The 11484-nt window shown below is 39.2% G+C and overlaps 1 protein-coding gene across 1 annotated transcript in view; it reads left to right on the top strand.

The window, feature by feature from the left end:
• LOC135077647 (dual specificity protein phosphatase 22-like) overlaps positions 1-11130 on the top strand; it is a 63915-nt gene extending 52785 nt beyond the window's left edge. The window contains exons 6-9 of the mRNA XM_063972207.1: positions 4375-4551; positions 6780-6972; positions 9152-9238; positions 10876-11130. Coding sequence (XP_063828277.1) covers positions 4375-4551; positions 6780-6972; positions 9152-9206 — 425 coding nt within the window. The 3' untranslated portion in view covers positions 9207-9238; positions 10876-11130. The remainder of the gene's footprint in view (positions 1-4374; positions 4552-6779; positions 6973-9151; positions 9239-10875) is intronic.
• Positions 11131-11484: the final 354 nt, after the last annotated feature.

Here is an 11484-nt window from a genome sequence, read left to right on the forward strand (position 1 = left end):
CGAAAAGGTACGGGAGCTGGTGTCTTCTCGAATTACCTAAATATACTAAGAATATCAACATCACTAGACAAACACAATACAATTTTCCAAGCAGAATGCAATCAGAGCAGCACAGGCGGTGGCAACCATAGACATCCGAGGTCTGAATATAAAAATAATCTCAGATAGTGCAAGCAATACAAAGCAACTTAATATACTACATTATAATACTTATATTGGAATGCCATGACGCGCTCCTACGTCATTGCAGACGCTAATGGCGTTACCCTGCACTCCTGAAGTGGATCAAAGGGCACAGTAACTCCTTGAGCAACGACGCAGCAGATGAACTGGCCAGTAGGGGATCGTACACGACGGTATTTGGTCCGGAACAATTATAATGCCGATACCATAAGCACAAATCAAGACCTGGCTGCGCTCCAAAATAGAAAAATAACACCACACAGAATGGAAAGATTGTGAAAGATGCAGGTAAACAAAAGATGCAGTTGTAGATATATCGAAAAAGTTCTCCCGCAGCCTCATAAGACTAAACAGGGACAACATCCGCAAGGTCCTAAGTGTAATGACACGTATGTTAAACAAACACCTACACAATATAGCTGTTACAGACAGCCTACTGTGCAGAAGATGCATGGAGGCAGAAGAAAAACCGCAGCACGTGCACAAGGAGTGCACAAGCGTAGCAGATCAACAGGCTCAAATTCTCCAATCACCGGGGTCGCTGCAGAAGGCCTGTAGCGACCTAGATAGGCTGCTGCTACCTGGGGGATCTGGAGTGGTTGAAATAGGAAGATACACTACAACTACAAATAGCGCACAATGGTCTAATCAAAAGGCTAAGGGCAATATTCGATTGCCCTGCAAAACTAACTACGAAAGGCCTTATGAATGGATACTATGTATAAAGTAAATAATTATGTAAATGGCATGTGTGGCTGGACTTTATCTGCTTAGCTCGCAAGTATAACATGTCTTGTAAATTCATGTCTCTATTGATTTAAGAAGATTCCCGCCTTAAGCAGTTCGATTTTTTCAAGTTATTTATGATTTAAGAAGAGGCTGACAAGGTTGGCTAAATTTCTTGCGCTGCTTCTTCTCAGCACTGGCCCATTTATGTCCCAAAATAAAAGTAGGGTTTAAGTAATACTAGGACGTGTTAAAGGGCTTTTTAAAAGCCTCTTTGTTGAAAACAAATGCATTTTATGACTACTTTTATATTATCCTTCTCTAGCCAAAAGGCAATCAATATAGCTTGATATCATCATCTCTGGTCCAGAGTTTGATTCCTAATGGGGTAATTGTAGAAAACAAACTTTTCTCTGTCTTTTGCCTAATTAGTTGATGTGAAACCATTGTTGTTTCTGGTATTTATTACACAATTGATTAAGCTATACTTACTTTAAAAAAGGAGATAATGTATGTGATTTAGGCCGATATAATTCATGCTATATGGTGTAATAATTAATAAAATAGTAGTTTCAGATCAGAATAAACATTTAAGGAGTAAATAATTAGAATTCAGTCTCAAATTCTAGCCTTATTCCTTTACAATCGCCACTTATATCACTTTACACATAATTATTTGGATACTTAGATCGCTGTTATGTTAGTTAGATCAGTTTACACATTTTTTTTCTCACCACAAAATTGGTGTATATTGATATAAGTAACAATTTTTGGACGATTTACCCTAAATAACCTGAAATAATGATTCCTCATAGTGTAATTACTTATGTTTGTTTTACAACTTTTTCTAAAATTGAAGAAACAAAAAAATATCAACAGAAATGGCGGAAAATGTATCACTTTACACTTGTTAGCGTGTGGTCAATTCAGTGTGGTGTAAAATGATTTATGTCCCATTACATCACTTTACACGAATGTAAAGTTGTCGTGCATGGTGATATAACTGTGTTTTTATTTAATTACGAAAAAACCACATGTTATATTTCCCAAACTGGCACACTGCCTAATTATATCTAACATTACCTTTCACCTAAAAAATATTTCACCAAGTTATCTCTAATAGCGATGAAGCAGGATTTTTTTTAACTTCAAATGCGATTTCCCAAAAATCACCATTTTCGACTTAACTCCCTTTTCACTGGGGGTACAGAATTTACATTTTATAAAACTGTCGTGCTAAAAATTTAATACCTAACAAATGAGCAAACAAAGATAAATTAAATACAGTAGACAAACTCACACAAATTCCACAACAACAAATACAATAACTCTTCATAGTCCAGTAGAATTAGCTTTTAAATCGGAAATAATTCCTACAAAAGATTTTATTGTTTTAATGGCTTCATTGGTTGCCCATTAAGACTCTCCTAAGTTTTCGACTTCGACGGAGTTGTGCTTAAGTGGTGGGGGCCCCCGAAAGGGGCATTTTTTCGGTTTTCCGGTTATACCGCGTAAAGGACTTACCCTATCAAAAAGTGGTCTTCATGACGGTTGAAGGGTACTTAATCCTGCATTGAATAAGACCAAATTCATATGTTTTGGACAAACCGTTCTCGCGCTAAAGTTCGGCAAAGTAGAAAATATACGTATAATTAATGACCCTCTCCATGTCCAATGGTTTGTTACCCACAGGCTTCCAAGTCTTGAAAAGGGCCACCTCAACCAGTGTAACCCTATCAAGGCTTACGAGCTTGATGCGCCTATCCTTGTTCGTCCCAGCCGTTCCTTAATTGCGGTTGCTGCACCTATTCCTGACACTCACCTGAACGACTCTGTGTTACCTACTGTGGCTGCCCCTCTTCCTTGTATCCTCCTGCATGACTACGTTGCCTAGCCGTATGCCTGGTCTAAGGTTCGACGCCAAAAATCAACAACAACAAGTTCATATTAAAACGCTGAAGAGTTTTTTGTTTGTTTGTTTGAACGCGCTAATGTTAAGAACTACTAGTTTGATTGAAATCATTATTTTTGTATACATTGAGGAAGGCTATAGGATATATACAATCACTCTACGACTAATAGAGGCGAAGCAGTAAAGAAAAATGTTGCAAGCACGGGAAATAGTATTTAAACTATTTTCACTCGTACAAAGTTGATTTTGTGGCGTCGAACCTTGGACCAGGCATATGGCTAAGCAATGAAATCGTACAGGAGGGTACAAGGAAGAGGGGCAGCCACATTAGGTAACACAGAGTCGTTCAGGAGAGTGCCAGGAAGAGGTGCAGCAACCGCAGTTAAGGAACGGCTGGGACGAACAAGGATGAGCGAATCAAACTCGTGAGCCTTGTTAGGGTTACACTGGTTAAGGCGACCCTTTACAAGGCTTGGAAGCATGTGGGTAACAAGCCATTGGACGTGGAGAGGGTCATTAATTATACGTATATTTTCTACTTTGCCGAACTTTAGCGCGAGAACGGTTTGTCCAAAACATATGAATTTGGTCTTATTCAATGCAAGATTAAGTGCCCTTTAACCGTCATGAAGACCACTTTTCGATAGGGTAAGTCCTTTACGCGGTATAACCGGAAAACCGAAAAAACGCCCCTTTCGGGGGCCCCCACCACTTAAAAGCACAACTCCGTCGAAGTCGAAAACTTAGGAGAGTCTTAATGGGCAACCAATGAAGCCATTAAAGCAAAAAAATCTTTTGTAGGAATTATTTCCGATTTAATCAATTTTTGTGTTTAATTCTACTGGCCTATCATAACTTACACAACGACATGAAGTTTACATTGGCAACATTACAAAACGGTGCACGTGCCTTAAAATTGGGTTACACTAAATTCAGAAGGGAAACTTTCTTGAAATTCGTGACATTTAAGTATCCCCAAGACAGTATGCTATTGAAAGTTCTAAGTTGACTCGGATGTGTCCAATAGTGCTTCAGGCTGTGACAATGGCAGCAGAGACAAAAAATAATGGTTGTGAGAGTTGGAGCAACTGAAATTCCCGTCACGTCTCTTGTATTTAGTTTCACTCAGGTGTTTTCTTGGAGAAACTATATCGAATAATGCATAATAACATCTGCATCAACTCAAATTCAAGTATCTAAAATGGTGTATTTATTTTATCAAAAATATTTTTATTTATTAATTGGCAGTTTTATTTTATTTTATACATTTTAGAAGTGTGTGTGTTGAATTGGTGAACCTTAGATCAGTCGCGAATTACATGCTCGTATTACAAAATTATTAAACCTAGTGTAAATGTATGAGTAAAGGCAGCTTGCTTCCGTTTGATAATAGTCATTGATTAATTTGAGCTAGACAAGGTTTGAAATAAAAATCCAAACATAAGACTAAGATCTACTTAGGTACTTACTTATCTAGAGGTGATACAACTTTGTATATTGCTTACAATAACATTGTTACTTAATATTTATGGTTTTACCATTTTTCACGCCAGGAGTGTGCAGAACAGGGTCGAAGCGTCAGCCTCGAGCTCGCAAGCCATCAAACGCGTCCACAGTGGGTGACGTCAGCGGTGGCCTCAAGAGATCGCCGTCCACATTGTCCACCACCTCCACTGCCTCAGGGTACAGGCCTCGGTCCTCGCCCGCCGGCCTCTACAGCTATACTGGTGGTGAGCTCTAGTCTTCTTACCATTCCTAGTAAGCCAACAAACGCGTCAGCAGTGAGTGACGTCAGCGGAGGCCTCAAGAGATCTCAATCCACACTGCTTGAATCAATCAACCACTGCCTGTACCCTGATTCCTGAAGCATTGAAGCTTCAGGAATCAGGGTACAGGCCATTCTTCGTTAGTGGTGACGTAAGACCACATGTCACCGCTCCTCGCGCGTCTGCCATGTGCCTAGGTGGAAGAATGAAGCTTTCGTACTATCATAATTATGTGAACGTTCATACAGTAATATCTTAGAGAAAAAGAAGTGTTCAACTGTTTTAAATATTGTATTTCTTGACAGCGTATTCATTAATTTCAAGAATGAGGGTCAAGTAAAATAACTCGACCCTTATTCACGTCACATAACTTCACGGTTTTCAAGGCAACAATGCAGATAAGAAAAAGCTTCACCTATTGTTATGTTAAGAAAATGTCTAGAATTATGATAGCCATTGTGATAAAAAATTATACCCACGCCACGGACATGGCCCAACACGCACTTAATATCGCCTTGTATCTTTACTTTAAATTAAATTACATATGGAATTTTGTGAGAGTATATTTTTTGGGATTCCAAAATACTTGCTAGGTATTGAATTTTAAAGTATGTACTTAAGTAAGATATGTACTTAACTACAATCACATACAAAACGAAATAACAACCCAATTAGGTACACCCTAATTGTATATTTTAGGCGTCCTATTTTTAGGCCCGAGTTGACGGAGTCCAAATACAAAGTTGAAGGTATCGAAAATCCGTTACTTTTATATTTAGATTACTCGTATTAATAACGAGCACACTGAAAACCAGCGTCGTGGCCTTCCCCACCATGGGCCACGGCATATGCTGAGTGGAGTCCCATTGCGATGGGCATCGCCATCGATGTTGTAACAGGGTGGCACTACTCAGTTCACTTTTTATTTCCTTGTAATATTTATGTGCTATTTCTGTCTTTTTTCCGTATACTTTCTTTGTTCTCTAAGTGATGTTCATCGTAATAAATATTTCTTTCTTTCTTTAATAGCACTTTGTACCTATTCTAACTTTTAATTCTTCAGTCGACATCTGTTTTAGCTACCTGATGAATGTACCAATATATTTTCCGTAGCTTTAATTTGGCAGCATCCATTGGAAAGATACTAATTGCCTCTGTAGCCTTTGTTGCGGTACGAAGCGGGACGCTTTATTTGACCTAAGTCCAAACAAGCCGGGAAGAGAATAGACTGCCAGTTAGGATGAAATAGTGTGCTAGTGCAGTTAATTGCTTTGTTTTCAATTTTGTGAGCATAATACTGATGTCATCAGTTTAAGAGTTACTAGTACTTATTCTGTGGTTTAACCTAGGTAACTAAACTAACTATATAGATTTCCGTACCCGAATAGCTCGTGCTTAAAAATACAAAATGTTATATGTAGTATACTTACTTGATAAAGTTTAAGACTTCTCCTTCGTACTACTACTTCAGTCTGTATCAGTGTAGTCTGACCTAGATCTACGTATTGAATTTTATATTTTAAACTGATGAAAGACGAAGGGTCATCACTTTCAGAATGAAGGAATAACGAAAGTGAAACTTTAGCTTAGTAAAACTGGCTTTTTTACGAGTGCCGGCGCTGTTTCATTTAGGTTGAGTGACGGCAGTCAATTGTAACGGCTGTTTTACCAGTTTTTAGCACGCTTTTAGATCGTTGCCCTACTGCGTATTGCGGTATCAACATCCAAATACTGACTGGAAACAGATAAGTGTACTCGTATGTTAGAAAATATCATGGTAATAACCTAAACCGTCTGCCCATTAATGTGTGAGACAGTTGAAGATCAGAATCGAGTGCAATGCGATCTGTTCAATCGATTTGATGTGAGATTGACGTGACATTTTCAGTGACGCAAAATGAACGTCTGGTTTTTGGCGAACCATTTAGTTTCTGTGCCACCTTCTGTGGAACTTCAGTCTATTAAGTTCTATTATAGGACTCCGCTAAAACTGTCGCGGTCATATATCAAAAATAGTAGGTATTACGATTAGCACATAAGTGTGACGTGTTTCCAGTTTTCCACGCACGCGGCGGGAGGAGCGCGCACGCCTCGTAAGGGAATTCCCACATAACATCTGTGAGCATTCCCATGCATCAATATAAGGCGGGTTTTGCACCCGCGCAAGCCCTTAATCTTTCATTGTTTTCCAGCTCCATCTCGACCGTCCCGTTCTGCGTCTGGGCTAAGCGTGACCCGGGTGACGGACCCGATCGGCGGCGGCACAGCAATGGCCGTCGGCGGCACGGAGTACTCCCGGCGGCGCGCCGCCTCTGCGCCGGCCACGCCGGCTTTATCACCCGCCTCCTCGCCACCTGGGTCACCGCATAGAGGACCACACAATAGGTAGGTCACTTTTTGATGGGATCTCAAACTCTGAAGGCATTTAAAAATTAGGTTGACAGAGTAGGGACTTAGAAGGAAGAACCGCCTCTGTGGTCTAGTGGTTAGACCACCTGCTTCAGACGCAGAGGTCCCGGGTTCGATTCCCAGTGGGGGAAGAATTTTCTGTTCGGTTTGGTTGGTGGTAGGGCTTGTTCCAAGTCCGCCTGGCTAGCTACCACCATCTTACCTAAGTCTGTCGCCATAACAACAATGTTAACAGCATTGTTGTGTTCCGGCAGTTAGAGGTAAGATAGCCAGTTCCTCTGTGGTCGAGGATTCCGGGTGAAGCTCGCTTCCACCTTCGGCCTGATCATCACTTACCATCAGGTGAGATACAGGCCAAGAGCTTCCTCGTTGTGGATAAAAAAGGTAACACAAGGAAGAAGTCCACACAATAGGTACCTAGGTAACTTTTTGATGGAATCTTGGACTTTGATGGCATTGACTTAGAAGGTTACACAAGAAAGGCACATGTCCGCTTAAAGGAAAATGACATCCACAAGGACCTTACGGTATACTTACTGTTTTAACCACGCGATATGACGAAAGCTTCGACGTCAAGGTACACACGATATCACATCAATCTAAACACAACGGCATTATACATAAGCAGCTAAGTGGTGATAATATTCGCCTGTTTGCTACAAAATTGTAATAGTCTTGTGTTGTCGACTGTACCTAATTATAAATTGCACTTACCGGGTAAATGGATACTTATTTTAGCTAAATAGGTACTTCAGTTAGAACGTAGGTATGTCCCAAACCTGCTCGCCACAGTTATTTCCCTAATTTTCCAACCAAACTGCGCTATTAGAAGGTTAAATAGTCTCATTTACTGACTGGATAAAAACATCGTTAGTGAGAGAATTGCAACATAAAAAAGGGATTTTATTTTGCAGTCTCCCGAGATTAGTACGGTCCCATTAATTAAATTGACCCTCCTGCATTGAATGAGAAATTCCGACGTTAACCTTTTTACCCGAAATAAATTCTTCGTGATAAAAATTAACTCAGGCTGGTTCCAGACAATTTCACACCGATTTTTTTTCTTTTAATATGTAGGTTAGGTCGATCTTTATAGTATTCAGATTTGATGACGTTGCATTAAAATTTGCATTTTATTGTTTGTAGCTCGCGATTTGATCACAAAAATAAAATCTATAACGATAAACCGATTCTAATATAAGGTATCGAATGTTTAGTTCTATATCCACTGTAGAGCATGGGAACCATTGACCATGGGAACGATTGTACGTATCTACAAGTCGACATTCAATTTCATATTCGGGTGTGGCGAACAAATGGTCATTTACAACACGCAACTAAATATTTTGGGCACGCCCCAATACGAGTCCCTATTTGTCACATACTTGCAGCAAGGAAAGTCACTAAACATTAGTGATTAGTGTTACAAGTTATGACTGGTACTGTAAAATAATTTAAATTAAACATTTCTCTCGAAAAGATGGCGTTGATACCTACTTATAAGCTAGCATGCTTGTATTAGGGACTCCACTACTCTACATGCAATGCAAATCACTGATTAATTCATAAAACGCTTGCAAACCATTTTTAATCGATGCCATAGTCCATAATTTGTGCATGCTATAGTAAATGCTATTGTGTTACATTTTAATATTGTTTTAAACTTTCATGATTATGTAAACAATTGAATTTATTATATTATCGGCCTTCAGTTGCTTTTTGTTGCAAAGTAGGTTTAAAAAAATATAAGTATCATTCTGGTATAATAATTAATTTAATTGTTTTACTTACATTTTTCATTATTCTCATGTCATATCACTGTTTTGTTTTATTTTTTGTCACGTGATGGTTGCACACCGAAAGGTCGCTTAATGTAAAAATGTAAAGGTCACATGTCGTAATAATGCAACAATGACGTAAAGCTAAAAGTTGAAACATTGTTCTTTGACGACAGATACATTGTTATATTACAACGACCCTTACCGGTGAGTGACCGTAGGCCTAGGATGCGCGCCACGATAAACTTTTATCACTGCATTTATCGATTCTGCCCGATAAACCCATACATTTGTCGTCTAAAATTGTCGATAAGATTTTATCACGGTGCGCATTCTATCCTGTGACCACTTTTCCTTTATTTTCTGTTTCCCTATAGAGGCGGGTGCGCGTGGGTAATCCCGACAGTGGAGTGGCACCCCGACTCCCTGTAATCTGCGCTGCCATAATCGCCACTTCACCCCAGGTTACCGCACTTTTTGTTTCGTAACACTACACACTGCTTTAAGCGCCTCTGCGGTATTGTAACTGGAGATGCTTTATTTCATCACACAAATCATTCCGTTTGTTTTTGCCAGGTTTTTTTTTTCAGGATAATACTTAGGTATAGTATAGCCAGTTATGTTTTAATTTAGGAAATGCATGAAAAAATTGACTGTATGTCTAAAAAACAAAACTGACTTTTTGAAATGGAACAAAGAAGATAGTGTTTAATATCCCTGGGATTTTCCTGCTATTATTAAATGCTCGTTTGGTTTACCGGTAATTTACGTAGTAGGTACACAAAAATATGGTGTGCAGCGATTCACCGTAATTATCTAGGTAGCTAATCCTACATATTTGCCACAAAAAGTTTCTTACTTGCATATCAGAAAGTATGTAGCTAGAGCGATGTAGCGCAGTTTCCAAGATATTTTCCACTAATCTGATACAAACTTAGCTACTTATCAGGAAGTATCCAGCTAGACCGATGTAGCGCAGTTCCTAAGATCCCTCTTTGTCCACTAATCCGCTACATTTGCAGCGCTGCGTGTTACCGTTCCCGCGCGCGAGATAAAGGGTACAGTCATCGTTAAAAATCTTCTGTATTTCTAACGTGTTCTTCTAATTATTTGTTAAACTAGTGCCAAGTACATAATAATAAAGCCAACATCGCCAAATCGATTAACTGGAAAAGTAACACTATTCAAACTTTTGCAAGTGAAATGTTTTTACCCGACTGCGCCAGAAGGAGGGTTATTGTTGTTATTTTTTTATCAAACATTGACGAGCTTCTTTATGAAAGACAAATTGTAAATATTGATTTCCATGTAAATTCTAAAGAAAACATTGCGTTAATTTAAAAGTCGCTACGTTTGAAGTTTTTAACAAAATATCCTGAAACTGAACTGAATCATAATAATAATTATACATATTTTTTCCTAAGTATTTTGAGGCCGACTGTACATAAGCCGCAAGCGGCCTTGCGTTCTAGCCTAGACACTTTTCAAATAGCTCCAAGATGGCTTAAGCTTCTGCCTCCTGAAAGATTCACGTGTAGTTTGTAACAGAATTGATTCAGCCAATAAAAAATACAGGCAGTTGAATTTATGTTGGTGTTTTGAGTTCCTTTTGCAAATACTATTTCTTGTAATTTAACTAAGTAGGTTACACTGTAAATAACTCTTCAAATCTACAACATGATTCTAGTTTTCAAATGGACAGAGTTTTTGAATGGGACCAGAAAATACAAAAACACAACTACTAATCTCTATTAGTAGTTGTGTTTTTGTATTTTCTGGTCTCTACCGGTGCTATGTTACAATTTTCAGGAGTCAGTATTTAAAAATATCATAACAAAAGGTTCACTTTATTTTCTTTGCACGACAAAAAAAAAGATAATAAGAATAAGAACACTTTATTCAGCATAGAAAAAAATAACATAAAAATACAGTACATACATACTTATAACATTAAACTATGATCCATCTGACCGATTTCGGCCATGGCGACCACTCCGACTCCTAGCTGTCTTGGCGGCGCTGGTGTGCCCGAAGATTAAACTATAAACTAATATAATAATAACATATATTAAAAATAAATTATTCGTACCTTAATTTCCAGATCCCGCCCAGTCCAGAGGTGTTCGTAGCAGAGATCCCTCCGGCAGGCGCCCGCCCGCCCAGACTCGCCTCGGCACCACGTGACCACATAGCACGTAGCTACAGCTGTTGCTACGAAGAAATCTTGACTATTACCCCCGCTAGGTGGCGGCACTGTGAGCGGTCCAAGGAGTAAGCCTGGATGACGCGCGTCAGATTGAAAGTGACTTGTTCGTTACCAGATGGATGGATGATATGGGAAAGTCATAACATATGCTCGTGGCCAGAACGCTACGTTTCGGGCGCCCTATAAATATGTATGTATTAATTTCTATGCAATGAATCCATCAAGTGCTGCACTACATTAAACCATTTTATGGGGAACCCGAGGCGCTGTTCTGGGTGCATGTCTTTGTGCCTGTCATGGCTAGTCGCAAGGGCTGATCATCTTGAGCTTGAAGCTTGAACTTGACAGATTGCCGTTGTTGAATCGCTTTGCTCTGTCAAAAGTTGTTAACATAAGCCGTGTGTGCAGACAAAAGTTGTTTTAAGTACCTAATGTACTTATGCCTGAAACTTTTTTTTTATGTGACAGAAGGCAAACGAGCAGACGGATCACCTGAAAAATACT

The sequence above is a fragment of the Ostrinia nubilalis genome, chromosome 13 (genome assembly GCF_963855985.1).
Source record: "Ostrinia nubilalis chromosome 13, ilOstNubi1.1, whole genome shotgun sequence".
NCBI classification, from domain to species: Eukaryota; Metazoa; Arthropoda; class Insecta; order Lepidoptera; family Crambidae; genus Ostrinia; species Ostrinia nubilalis.